Source organism: Thamnophis sirtalis, unplaced genomic scaffold (assembly GCF_051295495.1).
Source record: "Thamnophis sirtalis isolate CommonGarterSnake01/CBP01778 unplaced genomic scaffold, rThaSir2_p1.2 scaffold_9, whole genome shotgun sequence".
NCBI lineage: Eukaryota > Metazoa > Chordata > Lepidosauria > Squamata > Natricidae > Thamnophis > Thamnophis sirtalis.
Window position 1 is genome coordinate 68,677,576 of NW_028261389.1, and position 19,682 is coordinate 68,697,257.

The 19,682-nt window shown below is 41.8% G+C and overlaps 1 protein-coding gene across 2 annotated transcripts in view; it reads right to left on the reverse strand.

The window, feature by feature from the left end:
• The window catches only part of SCUBE1 (signal peptide, CUB domain and EGF like domain containing 1), a 204,190-nt gene that overhangs the window by 5,934 nt on the left and 178,574 nt on the right, over positions 1-19,682 (reverse strand). For both annotated transcript variants that reach the window (XM_087722202.1, XM_087722203.1), the window contains 10 exons: positions 18,408-18,530; positions 16,491-16,610; positions 15,574-15,666; positions 14,375-14,494; positions 12,285-12,443; positions 9,910-10,113; positions 8,573-8,734; positions 5,740-5,907; positions 4,661-4,822; positions 1,286-1,483 (listed from right to left, as the gene is read on the reverse strand). In XM_087722202.1, coding sequence (XP_087578328.1) covers positions 1,286-1,483; positions 4,661-4,822; positions 5,740-5,907; positions 8,573-8,734; positions 9,910-10,113; positions 12,285-12,443; positions 14,375-14,494; positions 15,574-15,666; positions 16,491-16,610; positions 18,408-18,530 — 1,509 coding nt within the window. The remainder of the gene's footprint in view (positions 1-1,285; positions 1,484-4,660; positions 4,823-5,739; positions 5,908-8,572; positions 8,735-9,909; positions 10,114-12,284; positions 12,444-14,374; positions 14,495-15,573; positions 15,667-16,490; positions 16,611-18,407; positions 18,531-19,682) is intronic.

The following is a 19,682-nucleotide window of genomic DNA, read 5'->3' on the forward strand; positions in this document are numbered from 1 at the left end:
GTAGCAATCAGTGTGATGTGCTGTGGCAATCCCCGCAGCCTGGAACAGGTCTAAAACGGAGTGTGCGGAGGCTGAAAACGTGAAGCATGGAGGCTGAAAATGATTGGTGGGCGGGTGGTGGGTGGGGCTTTAGGTGGTGGTGGGTGGGGCTTTAGGTGGTGGTGGGTGGGGCTTTGGCAACATAGCAATAGCAGTAGACTTATATACCGCTTCATAGGCCTTTCAGGCCTCTCTAAGCGGTTTACAGAGAGTCAGCATATTGCCCCCAACAATCTGGGTCCTCATTTTACCCACCTCGGAAGGATGGAAGGCTGAGTCAACCCTGAGCCGGTGAGATTTGAACCGCTGACCTGCTGATCTAGCAGTAGCCTGCAGTGCTGCATTTAACCACTGTGCCACCTTGGCTCTACAACATTTGCTGTATAAGATGCACAGACATTTCCACCCACTTTTTTGGGGGGGGGAGTGCATCTTATACCCCCCAAAATATGGTAACTTTCATTGGCAGAAGTTAGGGAATCATTTGAAAATCTTGTTTGGACTTATGATTATGTTAGTCCAGGGGTCTCCAACCTTGACAACTTTAAGCCTGGAGGACTTCAAGTCCGAGAATTCCCAGAGTTGAAGTCCGCCAGGCTTAAAGTTGCCAAGGTTGGAGACCCCTGTGCTAGTCTATACTCTGAGTAATATTAAATAATTTCATTCAATATTGTTTTGGAGGTAGAAATAAATTGTACGGTAGAAAGCCAAAAAGAGATCCAGAAGTGATTATTATATTGCAATCCTACAGAAAACATGGTCATTATCCAACACCAGGCATTTAGACACTACTGAAAGTGTTGTATAGGAAATGTGACAAAATCTTTGTCAGATGTTGAATTTAGAGTCGGTTCTGCCTGCAGATGTAGCTTCTAGAGCCAAGGTGGCGCAGTGGTTAAATGCAGCACTGCAGGCTACTGCTAGATCAGCAGGTCAGCGGTTCAAATCTCACCGGCTCAGGGTTGACTCAGCCTTCCATCCTTCCGAGGTGGGTAAAATGAGGACCCAGATTGTTGGGGGCAATATGCTGACTCTCTGTAAACCGCTTAGAGAGGCCTGAAAGGCCTATGAAGCGGTATATAAGTCTACTGCTATTACTGCTATTGCTTCTAAATGCTAAGAGCTAAGTCAACACTATGAAGTTTTACATAAATAAACATCACTTCTGAATCAGATAAATTATTCAGTGACTGTCTTCTGAGATGACAGTCTTTTAGGGACAGTCTTTTCTCGGGACAAAGCTTACCACTTTTTCTCATTACTAAAACATCACCACACTCATCTTCAATTGGGAGAAAGATCTCTGGGACTACAATGAGGATCCGTCTCTTTGGAGGTGGGCTTATATTCCAAGTGCATTCGACATTGGCTGGGTAATCTCCTGGATAGTTTGGGGATTCAATGTACCCTGTATAGTCTCCAAGTTCTCCACCACATTGTTGATCTACAGAGAGAGAGAGAGAGAGAAAGAGAGGGGGACCAGGAGTGAGAAAGAGATGAAGTCAGACTGTCCTAACCTACTCATGTTTTACTTCTCTGTTTCTACAAAAGGGATTTTCTTCATTGGTTTTACTTTAAGAAGCTATACAACAGTAAATCATTTTGCAAATTAAAACATTGCTTCTTGAATATCATTTTGGATGATTTTCCTTTGGGGTCTTGATCTAACTATAAATCTGATGGTGCTACGTTCTGTAAGCCTGGGAGTGAATTTGAAATGGGTGGGAGGAGAAACACTGTTCCTCTTTGCAGCTCCTTAAGTTCTTAGGGAAGACAAAGATGCTTCTAAGAATGATGATGGGGCTATATTTATGCTCTCTAAAGCAGTGGTCCCCAACCTTTTTATCGCCGCGGACCAGTCAGCCTTTGATAATTTTACCGTGGCCCGCTGAGCGCGCGCAGGGGTGGAGGGGCGTTGTTCGCGACGACACATTGATTGTTCAGTATGGCTAGTGTAGATAGCGTAGCACAAACTGCGCCTACGCAAGGCTACGCTACTAGCGCTGTCTACGCTAGCCCTACGTAGCTGCGCAGGCGCTCTTAGGTTTTTTTCAGGAATCGGCCAGCGCTGAAGCGCTGAAAAGGAATGAGAAGGGCGGCGCTGGACACAGGGGGCGGTGGGCCGCTGGTGACGTCAGAGTGCCACCAGCGGTCCAGTAACACCCCTTGTGCCAGTTAGCCCTAATTTGCATACAGAAAGAAACTATGGCCCCCGGCCGCTGCAGCGATCATGGCCCCCGGCCGCTGCGCGGCCCGGTGCCAGGTACTCCACGGCCCGGCACCGGTCCACGGACCGGGGGTTGGGGATCACTGCTCTAAAGCATCCACATTTTTTTGCTTCCAAATACAAGCTGTAGCACAGCTCTAATCTCTTCTTGTATGTAAAGACTCAAATGGTAAAAACTCTTTCGTCAGTTCAGATGGGATGTATCATGCTGCCTTTTAAAAGTTTCTTTCTTTCTTTTTCTTTCTTTCTCCTTCCTTCCCTTCCCTTCCTTTCTTTCTCTAAGCCAAATTTGATAAATAGATTGTGAATGTTTCCTCTTCCTGGGAAAAAAAAAACCCTTCCTGTTTTGGGAAGAAAATGAAAATCTATAGAGTAGATATGATTTTTCCTTTCCTCATAGTGAGCCCATATTTCCCCTCTACTACACATGCTTGCTATGGTTAGCAAGCATATGTGAACCCTTGCTCTGAATTAGCTTAATTTAATGTGAGTGACGGCATCATAGAACCAACCCTGTTGATTAGGTATCAACGCTGTTTACTTCCTTCTGCCAAGGAAGAGTAAAGTTAGTTATACATGCAAATGTATATTTTATTATGTACCCTATGTAAGAGATATCATTTTATAGCTGCATCCTGTTTCAGCAGACAGCAGCAATAGCTGTTCTCAGCTGGTCTCAAAAAAGCTAAGCAGGGTCAAGCTGGGTTAATGCTTGGATGGGATGTCTCGGAAAAATCCCAGTGCTATAATTAGACAAACCACCCTGGGAGTAGGCCATGGCAAAAAAAGTTCTATCTTCTTGCCAAGAATATGTCCATGCGTATGTCCATCAGATCATCAGAAATCACACTTGGCCTGTAAAACTTTTTTCTAATTTAGCTAATAATTAAATGCGGATGATATACAGATTACAACTAAATAATTATACTTGTAAATGAGTTTGAGTTTAATAAAATTTGTATGCCGCCCACTCCCTTGGGACTCTGGGCGGCTCACAGCAAGACAAAAGAGACATTTAAAATTTAAAATAAAAAAATACAAATATTAAAATTCCACATCATCCATTCCATCTAAGTGGGGCTGGATATCAATCAACAGCCCCAGGCCTGCCGGAACAGCCAGGTCTTGATGGCTTTACGGAAGGCCGGGAGAATGAGCAATAAATAACCAAAGAAAAATATTATTAATGTACAAAAATGTACCAATGTCAGTCGTTTGTGCCTGTTTAAATTCCAGCATCTTCCTCAAGTAAAAAATATAAAATAATACACTAGGTTGTTATGTTTCTTTGTATCACAGAGAGGGTTAATGCAGCCATTCCTATAACAGAGTTGAAAGGGACCTTGGAGGACTTCTAGTCCAACCCCCTGCTCAAGCAGGAGATACTACACCATTCTGGACAAATGGTTATCCAATCTCTTCTTAAAAACATCTAGTGATGAAGCAACCACAACTTCTGAAGACAAGCTGTTCTACTGGTTAATTGTTCTCACTGTCAGGAAATTTCTCCTTAATTTTAGGCTGTTTCTCTCCTTGATTAGTTTCCATGTCATGCTGCTTCTTCCTTCTGGTCCTTTGGTAAATAGGTTCTCTTTTTTGTAGCAGCCCCTTAAATATTGGAACGCTGCTTTCATGTCACCCTTGCTCCTTCTTTTCATTACACTAGACTTATCCAATTCCTGAAACCGTTCTTCATATGTTTCAGCCTCCAGTCCCCTAATCATCTTTCTTACTCTTCTCTGCACTCTTTCTAGAGTCTCAACATCTTTTTTACATCATGGCAACAAAACCTGGATGCAATATTCCAAGTGTGGCCTTACCAAGGCATTATAAAGTGGTGTTAACATCTCTGTTGCTTTTCTCTGCACTCTTTCTAGAGTCATGAACCCTTAGGATATCTACTTTGCTAAAGAAGGCATTTCTTCTTTCTAACACAGAGAACAGACTGCTAAGATAGTGTTTCTATAATCCTTATATGATTTTAAAGGAAGTGAAAACACATTGGAGAGACACTGCGGCGTTCAATTTTATCGTAGAAGCAAGAAGGATTTGTATGGGAAAATTGTCTCGATGCTCAAAAAACAGTTTACTTAATGTGATCTGAGGCTGAAATCCTTCGCACCCCACTGTCTTACTCTACTGCTAAGGATAAATCAGGTTTTAGACTGGCTGAGTTTAGAGGTGGGTGATTTCTGCATTTTGATAATGTTTACCCAGTGGTCAAGCAAATAATCATTGAGTTTCATCTGTAAGATTTTCAAATTCAACTCAATTATATAGTACAAGTGTAGCTTACAGATGGGCAATAAGGTTTAAGATTAACTCATTTAGTAACCTGCTCACAGGGCATTCAAGGCAATATTGCAAGTAAGGCTGATCATAGGGAAAACTTACTTTTACAGTGGGTAACGTTGGTGGAACCATCAAAATCTGTGCTTGTATTTCCAGGGCAAGTGATGCAATAATTCTGGCCAAATTCAGGTTGGTAAGTTCCTACAGGACACCTGATACATCTGTGGGTTGTAGAGTTGTAGTAATGGCCGGGAGAGCAATGAACTGTTTAGAAGAGAGGCAGGTTGTTTTATAATGTACGCAAAGTCAAAGGAATAGAAAGAGAGAAAAAAAGAAACACATCAGGCTGGCACTAGGCAAAAAATCTTATCCAAGATGCATTTGCAACTTTTTAAGGTAAATAAAATACCTATTCTATTCAGGGGTGAGATTGAAAATTTTTAGCAGCCATTTCTCTGCCCCGTTGTTGGGTGGGCGTGGCCATGGTGGGTGTGGCCTATTCAGTCTCCTGCACCATGGCAGTGGGGGAGGGGAAAAATTCACCCTCCCTAGACTCCGGAGGTTTTTCTCGAGCCTCCGGCAGGGTGAAAACAGCCTCCTCCAGGCTCCGGAGGCTGGAAATGGGCCCATTTCTGCGAGGCCCATTTTTTGCCCTTCCAGAGCCTCTGTGCGGGCCCTGCACTTACCTGGCATCCAAAACGGGCTGCGTGAAGACTCTTGGGAGAGGTGGAGCGTGGTGGGCGAGGCCTTGCAACTACTGGTTTGGTGAACCAAATGTAAAATTAGCATCCTGTTTGCCTCAACCTGTCCGAACTGGCTGAATCCCACCCCTGGTTCTATTACAAATCAACCCAAATTCTCACCGAAGGCATAAAAAAACAGCCTTAAATTATCATACTTTGGATGAATTATGCAAAGACCCAGTTCTTTCAATAAGACTCTGATGATGGAAGGAAAGAGAAGGAAGAGAATGACCAACAGCAAGAGCGGGATGGACTCCTTAGTGATGAGACTTGGAAGAACAGGTTAGGGATACAACATCATGGAGAAGATCTATTTGTGTGGTTGCTACGAGTTGAAAAAAACTTGATGAACCATAAGCAAACCATCATTGTATGGTATTCTTATATTTTATTTTGAGGTGCCCTAATGATACATGGTAGGACAGAACATAAACTTACCTTTAGTTTCACAGTCTTGAAAGGAAACTGCGCCCTCGTATTTTGTCCCCAGCCCTCCACCACAGGAGAAACAGAGGGTCCTTCCTGGTTCAGATTGATAAGTACCAAGTGGACACAGTCTGCAAGGTTTAAAACCATCAAAAGAAAACTGCCCAGGAGAACACTGCCCTAGAAAAGGAATAAATCTATGGTTTACACATAAATATATCATATTTTTCAGAGTATAAGATGCACATTTTTCCCCTCAAAAGAGGCTGAAAATCTGGGTGCATCTTATATACTGAATACAGCATTTTTTGCCTCCTGAAACCCTGCCCCCTTCACCAAAATGGCTGTGCATAGCAGAGGTGGGTTCCTACCAGTTCGCACCTATTCAGTAGAACCAGTTCGTCAAATCTACCGAACCGGTTAGAAGAGGTTCCACCAGTGGACCTGGAAAGCAGGCCACACCTACAGAAGAGGTTCCAAAAATTTTTGAAACCCACCACTGGCAAGGATCTTGTAACTTGACAGCTTTAAGACTTGCATGCTTCAATGCCAGAGTTTCTGAATAGCTACTTGGACCGACCTAAGTACTAATTCATTATTTCATATCCGATCACATGGGTGGCAAGCCACTCCCATCCGGTCACATGGGTGGCAAGCCACTCCCACAAAGGAGGTCACACCCACAGAGTAGGTTCCAACAATTTTTGAAACCCACCACTGGTGCATAGCCTGTAGGAGGCTTTCAGAGAGCTCCTGGGGGCTGGGGAGGGCAGAAAAGAGCAAAAAATGGCTATTTTTTGCTGAATTTTGCCGCCCCCCCGAGCCCCCAGGAGCACTCTTTAAGCCTACATAAGGCCATCCATGCCCTTTTTTTTGATGAAAAATGAGCCCGTTTTTGGCCCCCCCACCCCCCAGGAGCCCTCTACAAGTCTCCTAAGGGCTATTTATGCCTCACTTTTTTGGGGAAAAAACCAGGCCTGTTTTTACGAAAAATGGGTCATTTTGGGGAGATTTGCAGAGTGCAAAACCTTTTTTTAAAAAAATTTTCCTCTTCAAAACCTTGGTGCATCTTATACTCCAATGCGTCTTATACTCCAAAAAATACAGTAGTTAAGGCACAATCCCAAAGGTGCTTTTCAAGAGACAACTGGACTTTATGATTTTTCTTCTCAGAGCTGAAGAAGCTTCTTGGATGAGAAGCGAAATGTCTTCAAAGAAAAGCCAGAAAGTTCAGTTGCCTCTTGAAAAAGCACCTTTGGGACAACCATGACCTGGATGACTGAGAACCTCTATAGACAGCTAAGGCACAGCTTGCCAGTTACCTCAGTGTCTGTGTGTTTGCTCTCTGGGATTCCTGTGGGATTTTTATTTTATTTTTTGCTTTTTTTTCTGCTAGAAAACAAGAAAGGACTTTGGAAATTGCAATCATGTGATTGTGGGACAGTACAACTGGTGGTAAATGTGAGCCTGTTACCAAGCTCCCAAAATATGATTGCATGACTTTGTGTATGCACACGGCAGTCATAACTTTGAGGACGGGTGGTCAGCAGCTGTGAAATTTGTTGTAACTCAATTGGTAAGCGATCAGATGTAGGTTGAGGACTATCGTATAAGATATACAGTATTCTAGGACCTTCAGAGTAATCCAATTGATGCTTCACATGAACCGATTATGCAGGATCTAAGCATATCCCAAGAAACATTTAGAATATAAAATGCAGAATAACAGAGTTGGAAGGGACCTTGGAGGTCTTCTAGTCCAACCCCCTGCTTAAGCAGGAAAACCTATGCCACTTCAGACGAATGGTTATCTAACATCTTCCTAAAAACTTCCAGTCTTGGAGCATTCACAACACTGATTAATTGTTCTAACTGTCAGGAAATTTCTCCTTAATTCTAAGTTGCTTCTCTCCTTGATTTGTTTCTACCCATTGCTTCTTGTCCTACCCTCAGGTGCTTTGGAGAATAGCAGGCACAACACACAAGTCAATATAAAACAATGATTTACAACTCAGGTCACAACTTCAGATATCTCCTTTTTCCTATTTTCAGTTAACATTCCAGTCCAGTTTCTGAATGAAATTTGTGAAATGAAATGCTGAAGCAGTCATAACTTTGAGGAGGTCATATGTAGCTTTGAAATATGTTGTAACGTCAAATGGTTGGTAAGTGATTGGATATAGGTTGAGGACTACCATATATTCTAGGACAGGGGTTTCAATCTTGCAATGACATGTCATCAAGTGATGTATCACAATGTTTTTCCCCCTTCGCTAAAATGGGGTGGGTGTGACCAGGGTGTGATGCATCTGGCCTGCAGGCTGCAAGTTTGACACCCCTGTTCTAGGACATTCAGAGCAGAAGTGGGTTCCTACCGGTTCGGACCAGTTCGGACGAGTAGATAGTAACTCAGCTGCCCATGCCCCGAACCGGTTCTATCGGCAGTGCCTATGGCGCAGCCATCTTGTTTTTTGCTTCTGAGCATGTACAGAAGCAATTATTTCACTACTGCGCATGCGCAAAGCGGGCACACCCCTGAAGCGTCCCCCCCCCAAAGTGCACGGGCCCACAAAACATATGCGCACCCAAAGCGTGTCCCTGAGCGAACCGGCAGTAAAAGAATCCGGAACCCATCCCTGGTTCAGAGTAACCTGATTGGTGCTTCACGTTAACTGATTACGCAAGACTTACGCATATCCCAGAAAACATTTAGCAGGCACAAGTCAATACAAAACAAAGATTTGCAGCTCTGGTCACAGCCTCATATTTCTCCTTTTTTTCTATTTTTAAATAACTTTTCACTCCAGTTTCTGAATGAAATTTATGAAAATGAAATGCGACTTGCCTCCACATTCTAACACACTTCGTGCACCCGCAATGCCTTGCCCATCATTCCCTGGACAAGGTTCACAGGAGAGCTGACCTTCCGTGTCTTGATAGGTCCCCGGTGAGCAAGGGATGCATTGATTATGTTCTCCACTATAAAAGGTGCCAACACTGCAGGTAACTGGGAAAATAAAAATCAATTCTATGTTTATTACTGTTTCATTATCATAGTGTCTTCATAGTACTATTGATAACTGGCAACCATCCCTTTAAACTAATCACACCCTTGTTCATCTTTACAGTAGATAAGATCTTGCAATCTTTGAGTAATATTTTAAATCCCCACAGAGCATCGTTGCTAATATTAAGAACACATTTTTACATCTATACATAAAACAAGCCCTGAAATGTGTACATTGTCAGGCCTGCAGCCATCTTCTTTTGGATCTTTGGCCTGCCACACTTTCTATTATGCTACTATGCATTTTCTATTGTGGGAAAATGGGAGGGGAGATTGTACAGAGTTAGATGCTATGTAGCCATAACAAAATCCTTTCTAGAAAGCCAAGGTCATCCTTTGTCTCTGCACCTGGCCAGAACTGGATGGTTGGAAGCATGGCAGTGGGAGATTGGACCATGTGATGGGCTTGTGGGCATGGGAGCAAGATCCTGAACTTACAACTGGATGGGGAAAACCAGAACGTTTTCGGATTATCCCAGATGTGCCAACATGGCTCTCTTAATAAATTGGAACTTTGAGCAATACTTTGCCTTGGACTCTGATTTACTTTTGGATGGTATTTGGAACCCTGGCCATGGGTGTCAAACTTGATTTCATCAAGGGACGCATCAGGGTTGTATTTGACCTTGGGGGGGGCAGGGGGCCGTGGCTAGGATAGGCGTGACCAAGGAGGGCGTGGCTAGCTTAAAATCACATGTGCCAGGGCCCCTGTGGTAGTCCAAGCACTTCACCAGCGAAAATCGGCTCCCAAGCTAGGATTTCGGCTGCGAGGGCTTCCTGCAACCCTCTGCCAGCAAAAATGGAGCTCGGGGTGGGGGTGGGGGGCGCCTGAGGCCCTCCGTGTTCACTGACAGAGGCACCAATGGCCGGTCCTTGCTGTTTCCAGGACGGCCCTGCGGGCCAGATCTAAGCACCTCACGGGCCACATCTGGCCCTCGGGCCTTGAGTTTGACACCCCTGTTGTAGACAATACAATCAAAGATCAGGCTTCTAATTTGTTCAGTTTAGAAAAAAAAATATTAATCAGAACTGCAATAGAAACATCTGGAAAACCCTCTCACGAGAAAATCAGTTTTTCTGGGCCTGTGAAGTAAAGCATTGAATTCGAATCTTACCACATTTCCCATCTTGCTGCACTTGCCCAGTGCTGCAGGAATGTCCTTCGCTGACAATTTTAGCCGCCTTTTGAGCTACCTCGTACTCTGTCCCAGAAAACTGAATGTAAAATTGCTGCTTGTTAATAGATTTTCTCAAGGTTTTGATAGCTGTCTGTAGTTTCTGCTCCATCCTTTTTCTCAAACAGTCAACATTGCAAGTGTCTAAAAGGGAGACACAGAAGTGTTAGAATCGATTGAGAGCTGAATCAGAACACAGTTTTCAGAGTCGCCTTGCTACCTCGTTGTTCCTCCTCGTTGTCTGGAGTAAAATACATTTCTTTTTTTTTATTATAATTTTTTAAAATTTTTTTTGTTACATAGACAACACATACCCACAACAATGAAAAAAAAAAACAGAAAAAAACCCCCATCATCACATATAGCATGTCGTTTGGTTACAAGTGTTTTAACATTTATCATTCTTATACATTTATTATTTCATTTAATAGGTTATAATATATAGTTTGGGTTGCTTTGTTTACCATCCCTTCCTCCTATTATAACACCACCTTATTTTCCCTTTCTTTTCTCCCTTCCTCCCTCCTCTACTTTCTTCCTTCCTGCTCTCCTTTCCCTTCCTTCTTCCTGTACCTTTCTCCTACTCCTGCTCTTCCTCATCCCCTTCCTACCCTCTCTCCTCCTCTTTCTCTCCTTTCCATCCTCCTCTCCTTACCTCTTTCTTTTCACCCTCTCTCCCTTCTCTACTTTCTTCCTTCCTCCATTCCTTCCCCTTCCTTCTTCCCTTACCTCTCTTTGCTCCTACTCTTCCTCTTTCCCTTTCTACCCTCTCTCCTTCCTTTTCTCTCCCTCCATCTTCCTTTTCTTTCCCTTTCCTTTCTCCCTCCCTCCCTTCTCTACTTTCCTCCTTCCTCCTCTCCTTCCCCTTCCTTCTTCCCTTATCTTTCTCCTAGGAGTAAAATACATTTCTGAAGTCACTGACACCTCCAAGAAAAGGAAGGCATTCATATCAATAATTGAATTAATCTATCTCAATTAATAAAGGATTCCATCTTAGACAATCTTGCCTGCTACACCTATGATATCTGAATCAGTATGTTGAAATTCCATAGCCTTAGAAACCTTGCTTGTGATTTGCTAACTCATTACCTAGAATCTACAGAAATCTCTTTACCGATTCAGTAGATTCAACTTCCGCATGCTATTTCTAGACCTGTTTTTTCAACTAGATGCACCTATTGCACCCTAGCTGCCTTTTTTCTAGGTCAACACTCAATTCCTTAACCTCAACCTCTCGCTTCTGTGTAAGATCATAACCTTATAAAGTTTAGGGTTTGGTATATGTTTGTTTTTCTTTTTCTTTGGGACTATTTATTATACGCAGACGAATGTGATGACTATCAGTTATTTTTAGGCAGTACTCTCACACATATGCATATGTACCTGAACCAGTCCAAACTGGCTGAATCCCATCTCTGATACATACATGTATACATACCAGTGGTGGGTTTCAAAATTTTTTAGAACCTCTTCTGTAGGTGTGGCCTGCTTTGTGGGAGTGGCTTGCCAGCCATGTGACCGGGTGGGCATGGCCACTTAACAACGCTCTTGCTTAGCAATCAAAATGTTGGCTCAGAAACTCTGACATTTGAAGCACGCAAGTCTTAAAACTGTCAAGTTACAAGACCCTTGCACCCCTAACCCTTTAGAAAAAAAAACCAAGGGGTGTTCAAACTTGACAGCTTTAAGACTTGTGGACTTCAACTCCCAGAATTCCTCCTCTCGCTCTTCATCTTGATGATGGGTGGATGGGCAGGGGGAGGGAGCTGGAACCGGTTCTAAATGGCACGGTAGATTTGTGGAACCTCTTCTATAGAAGAGGTTAGAACTGGCAGGAACCCACCCCTGATACATACATACTACATACATGCATGCATGTATTCCACTATTATCAAAACCAAATCGGATAATTATTTCTACAGACAGATTCCCAGTAGCAGAAACTTCTAGGAATATGAGTCAAGTTTAACCTTGACCTCAGTATGGAGTTTTGATTTCTCCTCCAAAAAATGAACAGTGGGAATTAAGAAAAGCTACATTTGGGGGATCACATCAAGTAGTATCAAAGAAATCCATTGGAAGAGCTTCTGGAGAACAAGCCATACATTTGTGGAATATTTGTCATCACTATTGTATGTGTACCCCTCGTATTAATAAATATATCATGCTGATTAATCAATATCTAATAATATGGGTTGAAGAATTTTTGGACTGCCCATTGGAATGTAAATAAGTCTTTATAAATGCATGAAGGTGGCATTAGTTCTAAGCATTAAAATTGGCTCAAAGGAATAACACAAACATATTTCACTAACCTGAGACTTCTTCAGACTTCATCTCCATTTCAAACTCAGCCGTGATATGGGATACTTCTTTTGATGGGGATTTTCGCCCACGGCGTTTTTTCTTAGAGGAATCACATTTGAGATTTACAAAAGTTATGTGGCAATTGTCTGCACAGGGGAACTGACCTCCTTTGCACAACAGAAACAACAAAAATTAAGCTGTGTAGTAGCGTTATTTCAGTGGCATCGGCTGCATTAGCTTTAGTATGGTTGGTATATTAAAAATATCTTCATGCACTATTAATGTTTTATGAATCAGGGTTAGGGAAACCCTCCAAAACCATTTATTGAAAGGTGTCAGTTACTTTAAGAAAACTGTACCGTTGTAGCCCACCCCCGATTAATGTCCTAATGGTTCCTTTAGTAATATCAAGAGATACTAACACATGGTTTAATTAGACCGAGCTACCCATTTATTTGACACCAGGAAAAAAAGGCTTTTCAAAATTGTAGCCCTGATATATGAACAATCCACTTAATTTTCTTCCCTTTCATTCATTTCCTACTCCCTCAATTTCATTACCCTTTTTCTTTGCAGAGTTTGAACTTTTTTCCCCTTCAGAATTGAAACACAGGCCTCAGTTGGTTAACTGAGCCCTTTTGGATTATGCACAGAGAGTCCTTGACTTATATCCACAATTGGGACCAGAATTTTTGTTGTTAAGCAAGTGGTTGTAAGTTGAGCCCAATTTTATGACTTCTTTTGGCCATGGTTATTAAGTGAATCACTGCAGTTAAGTGAATCACACAGTTTTTAAGCTAATCTGGCTTCCTCCACTGACTACACTCGTCAGAAGCCATCCAGGGAGGTCACCCGTGGCAATCAAAAGACCCTGGGACCAGGGTTGGGATTCAGCTGGTTCGGACCGGTTTGAGTGAACCAGATGCTAATCTTACATCTGGTTCGCCGAACCAGTAGTTGCAAGGATTAGCTGACTTCACCCACCCTGCTCCTCCCCTCCGAGGAATCTCCACGCGTCCCGTTTTGGATGCCAGGTAAGTGCAAAGCCCGGGCGGAGGCTCTGGGAGGGCAAAAAATGGGCATCCTGGAAGTTCTGGAAGTCCAGAAATGAGCCTATTTCCAGCCTCTGAAGGGGCCTCCCGAGCCCAGGGGAGGTCATTTTCACCCTCCCGGAGGCTCGCCTAAAACCTCTGGAGCCTGGAGAGGGTGAAAACGCCCTCCCCCGCCCTGGTGCAGGAGGCTGAGTAGGCCACACCCAACATGGCTATGCCCACCCAGCAATTGGGCAGAGAAGCGGTTGCTAAAATTTTTCAATCCCACCCCTGCCTGGGACACTGCAAGCATTCTAAATATACCACTTGCCAAGTGTCCGAATTCTGATGATGTGATTATGGGAATGCTTCAGGGGTCATAGGTGTGAGGACCTGTCATGGTGGACTTCTCATACATCTCTGCTTTCAACCAGACAACAGAAAATAGGAAGGGAGTAATTGGAATGTACAGAGAGCTGGGAGGGAATTGAGGAATTCAAGAGCAACGTCTATGTCCTGAAAGAATTTCTACCACTTCAAGGTCAAATGCTGGGAAACCTCCAAAAGGTGCAGATTGTTCCCAAAACAAACTGACTGTATATGATTGGTGGATAATGGGTGGCCCAATTGGTGGGAAAAACGGGACTTTACTAAGCTGCTTTTTTGAGCAAAAACTTCAGAACTGGCTTTTGCATTTTCTGTACCAATGTGGAATTGACAGTAAAGTTATACGCTTGGAAAAACAATGCCCTTGGAATTTCTTTTGCTGCATGTGGAAAACAAGACAGTTGACTGGACCAGAAAAATGTCACTTTTTTTCAATGCTGTTTAAACTTGGAATGGTCGCTAAACAAATATTGTAAGTTGAGGACTACCTGTAATATATTCCTATTACTGTATCACTAGCAATCGAATTAAAAGAAAGCAATTAGGGCAGTTCCTACAACTTGTAAAACAGAATTAAGCAAAACCGCAAACGTTAATTTACACCAAATTGAGAAAAAAAATACAGTCTTTCACTAGGCTTTTTTTAAAAAAAATTAAGATTAATGATTAGTCTCTTGTACCTAGAAGAGTTTGCTGCTTTCCAACTTCCTTAATCTTCTCTTTGTTGCGAGGCCTTAAGTGACACTTGGCATCTTTAATTTTAAAGCGAGCCTTCTGTTTGATGGGTGGCATTAAGATGTCTAAAGAAAGAAAAGAAATGATAATCTATTCCATATTTTTAAGAAACTAAAAGATAGCCCAGTAGAGCTTTGTAAATAAATGAGAGAAAAGTGAAACAATAATTTTTCATAACAATTTTTATTTATTTATTTATTTATTTTATTATTTTAAACACATAAGCACATCAACAAAAACAAACACATAACTTAAAAACAACATAGGAACAATAAGTTCCATCGTATATCATACCGCAGTTCCGAATCGGTTTCTTTGCAGTTAGTGTTTTTCCTACTATATATTTCTATCTTTCATTCATAATCTCCTTATTCGTTATCCATTTTTATGTACATTTCTTTATTTATTTAAACTTAGCTACTTATGACCAAATATTATTTACACTGAATTTCATTGCAGGCACTCGCACCATCATCTTGAGAAAATGTGCAACTGCTGTAAGGAGTTCATACAAGGTGACCAGCCCTCACACTCTAGAGCAGGGCTGTCAAACTCCGAGCCTGTGCGCTGGATGCTTCAAACACTGGCCGTATCCACGCCAGTTTAGTGAAGGGGAAAATAGTCCCGATACCAGTGGTGGGTTCCCACTGGTTTGGACCAGTTTGGCCAAACTGGTTAGTGGTTTTTCAGTGGAACCAGCAGCGACCCAGGCCTGCCACACCTCCGAACCGCTTCTCCTATGGCACCGCCATCTTGATTTTCGGTTCTGCTCATGTACAGAACAATTTTCGTTGCACATTTTTTTATTAACGTTTTCGCATGCGCAGATTTATTTATGTGCAAATGCACACACACACAAAATTTGCGCGTGCACCGAACCAGCAGTAATGCCGGCAGCAACCCACCCCTGCCCAATATGTCACATGACACCACTGTGACGATGGGAGTTTGGCACCCCTGCTCTAGAGCATTTTTCTTCCTCTTCAGATTTGAAGTACTACATAGGTATATTACTTTATATTTCCTTAAAGAAGCTTCCCTTTAAAATCACATATCCGGGAGACAGAACAGGTTCACTCACCAAAATTATTAGGATGCAGGTGTTAAAGTAAATACGTCAACAAATTGCAGAGTGTGTTCTTACCCGTACAACCTGGAAGTGTACTGTTGCGTTTTTGTTGTGACTTGCTCTGTTGTACTGGCACTCCACAGCTTACTGAATAGCTATTTTCCGAGTCTGAACAAAAATGAAAAGAGAAATATATATATCTCAGTATATTCTTATCCTTCCACTGATTTATAAAAAAATATTGTTAAAATCTATTCAAGTTAATTAAAGTAGTTGGGTACAAAGCTGGTTTGTCATCCAGATGTGCCCAATCAGTTTTGTCCCAGCTGACCAAGATAATCACAAAGAAATGAGTCAGTTATATCTGTAAATTTGGGATAGGATAAAGCCAGAGAAAAGCTTAAGAGTTGCATAAGGATTCTTTGTACGGGTTCTGGGGCAGCAGAAACAATTGCTTCTCTCTCTCTCTCCCTCTCCCTCTCTCTCTCTCTCTCTCTCTCTCCCCTCCCTCCCTCCCTCCCTCCCTCCGACACAGACACACACAAACACACACACAGACACACACTTCCCTGCCCTGCTCTGCCAATGATGCTGTTTTTCTTCACAGGCTATAAAGCAAATTAAGAGCAGGGATTTTATTTCAGCCTATGAAGAAACTTCATTCCCAGGATTGGGCTAAAGTCAAGTGCTTTGCACGAGCATTTTACACATGCATTCAAAGACAGCCCTAGTATAGGTTGCTACCAGCTACTACTTGGGATGCTTTTGTCTATGATTTCTGCAACAGAGGTTGATTCAGCCTTCCATCCCTCCAAGGTGGGTAAAATGAGAACCCAGATTGTTGGGGGCAATAGGCTGATTCTGTAAAGTGCTTAGAGAGGGCTGTAAAAGTGGCATACAAGTCTTGAGTGCTATTGCTATTGCTATACCTTGCAAACACTTCTGTGTAACTTATTTTATGGACCAGGGGAAAAATGCTTTTAGATACCCACCTGGAACGAAAAGGGTGTTGGAAGGGCAGAATAAGAAACAGTTCTCAATTCCTCCTGATTTGCTACAGAGCAACTGAGCTTTGGGAACTGGATTGGCACCAGGCAAACATTTCACCATCTCTGAGGAAGAAAAAAGCAGGAAGGAAGTGACTAATTCAGATGACTGAAGGATGGATCTTACAATCAAGTTCACTTTACTTCCAAAGGGGGGTAACAGAGCAAGCAGGTGAGCCAGGCTGAAACACATTGAATATGTCCTATGAGCATAATCCAAAATGTAATTTTTTTAAAAAAATCCAATGGTCTAGTTCACGAGTGTCAAACTTGCCGCGTCACGTTGATGTCATGTGACATATCACAATGTTTTTTGAATTCACAGAGCTGGGGCGGGCGTGGCCTGTTTGTGATGCATCCAGTTCACAGGCCGCCAGTTTGACACCCCTGGCTCTAGTTCATGGGATTCCTTTCAAAGAAGTTTCTAAGATATATTTATGTAGCCAGAATGAAAGATAAGTGCACACACAACTGCACACAGAATTGGAAAAATAAATACATACCAACAGAAGAAAATGTAATAAAAAAATACTGGCATGTGCCGAGATGGATAGGCTTACGAAGGAATTAAAAGATAAAGAAGACTCTGAATATTACTCAATATGGGACTTATGGTATAATTGACTTACAGGGAAGAGGGGAAAAAAGTAGGAAAGCAATAAAGAAGAAAGGTCACAAAATTAAAAAACAATTACAAAACCGGAAAATGAATAAAAAGGTAGAAATACAAAATAGACTGGAGATAATAAATAGTAGGAAATGGATATAAGATGATTTAAATGTATATAAAGGTTGCTATATATAGAATGGATAGAAAAGATATATGAAATAAAATATGTATGTCTGTATGTGTATGTGTATGTGTATGTGTATGTGTATGTGTATGTGTATGTGTATGTGTATGTGTATGTGTATGTGTATGTGTATGTGTATGTGTATGTGTATGTATGTATGTATGTATGTATGTATAGTGGTGGGTTCCGGATATCAGTGGTGGGCTCTGGAGTTACTCACATGCAGGCACGCAGCGCGCACGCGTTCTAGCATCAAATGATGCTTCCTTAAGCGTCCGCGATGCTCCAACTGCTCCGCGGAGCATCGCGCAGGTGTCGTATGCATTGTAATAAAGATTTACATATACAGATAAAGGAATCACAATAGATATGTAAAAGAAGTGTAATGTGTTGCAAGGATGTTACGTTTGTATAAACAAAATAAAAAGTTAAAAAAGAAAGAAAGATAAGCGCACATTGACACTGCTACAAGTCGCAGCTTTTCCTGAAGAAGCATACTCCAGTATACCTCATCCTTTTTACCTATGAGTTAGATTGCTTCAATTTCCTATATAGAATAGAGAATAGAATGGAATGGAATGGAATGGAATGGAGTGGAGTAGAATAGCCTCTGGCCTCACCACCTCACCTTGTGTTGTTTGTGTGGCAAGCAACCAGAGGAAATGGCATGGACCAGCTACACATATGTTTAAATATTTTTGGGGAGGGCTTATTTTTGGGAGAGGGCTTATTTTAGTGCATGCGCTCAAGAGCCCGATTGGGCTTATTATCCGGGGAGGTTTTATTTTGGGGGAAACAAGGTATATAAAAATCAATAAATAAGAAATAAAACTGAAATCAGTTACTTTTACCTCCTTTGAAGAAAAGGAAACATGATTAAGAATTAAATGAAAGGGAAGGAAGAATTTGTGCAACAAAGGAAAGAGAAGGAAGTCACTCTCACAATATACAATAAATATTGAATGGGTACAGTATTATGCTTGAAAAATATATAAACATTCAGTTTATAACCATCCATTAATACAAAAAGTGAAAGAGTAGAAAATGTCTATTCCATAGTGTTACTTACCAACACAATCTTTTTTATTCCAATGTAATTTTCGTCCAGGTGGACATAAACATTCGTAAGTTCCCACAGTATTAAGACATCCATAATCACAGCTTCCATGATTGATGCTACATTCATCTACATCTGAAAATATATTTAAATTAAATAGCATTGCCTTGTAAGGGTTTGATTTCATTCGCTTAACAATATTTAAGAAGTACTACATTAAAAAAAAATATTTAATAATACTAAATGCAATATTTCATATCAATGTCCAAAAAAAACAACCAATCACAATCTGCACAATTAGTATTTGGGTAGCAAACAACCTGGAAATTATGGAAAGAGTGTAGACTATACCGGTGTTTCTCAATTTTGGCAGCTTGAAAATGTATCGACGTCAACTCCCAGAACAGCATGCTGGTTGGGGAATTCTGGGAGTTGAAGTCCACCTATCTTCAAAAGTGCCAAGTCTGAGCAACCTTAGACTAAAAACACCTCAAAACTCTCACCATAAAACAGTGTTGGTGAACCTTTTTGGCACTGAGTGCCGGAAACCAGAAGAGCAGCTGCCCAGCGCGTGGGAGCACCAAAACTGGAAGAGCAGCTGGCGAAGGCACACATGCTCAGAGAGAGCGCTCTGCATGTCACCTCTGGCACACCTGCCGTGGGTTCGCCATCACTGCCGTAGAAGATAGCCAAGCACTTCTATATTGTTGTCAAGAAAATTGCAAAGATAATTTGGAGACCTTCACTTCAGCAAAACAAATGGCTAGCTGCAGTTCAGTTGAATAGTCGTCATTATTTCTTTACATATGACTCCCATACTATGTTATCCTCAGCCTTGTCAATAAATATTTCATCATTCAGTTCAGCAGCCCCCAACCTTTTGGGGATTATTAGGAATATAATTCTAACAGTTGGGTTGGCAATATATAAATCATGTAACAATGTTATACCTGTTTCTTTAAATCATGCTGTAAAATGTGATTGGTTGCTGTTTTCCTCAATCGGCCATAAGAGGGAGCCAGAATGCCTGTTAGCTCTCTCTCTGTTTGTTAGATGCTGGGCTGATCTGATCTGAGTGCCGTGAACTATTGTAAGTTTTGCAACTGCTAGCAAACTTTGAGTTCTGAACTGATTATATGCTACTGGACTATGTTATTTGGATTATCCCTTAACTGAAAGACATTGATGACTGACCGTCTTATCCGTGTATGACTTGGACTGTTTGATGGACTCTGATACCTCTATTTCCATGAAAGTAAAACCTATTTAAACTGCAGTGTCTCTGTA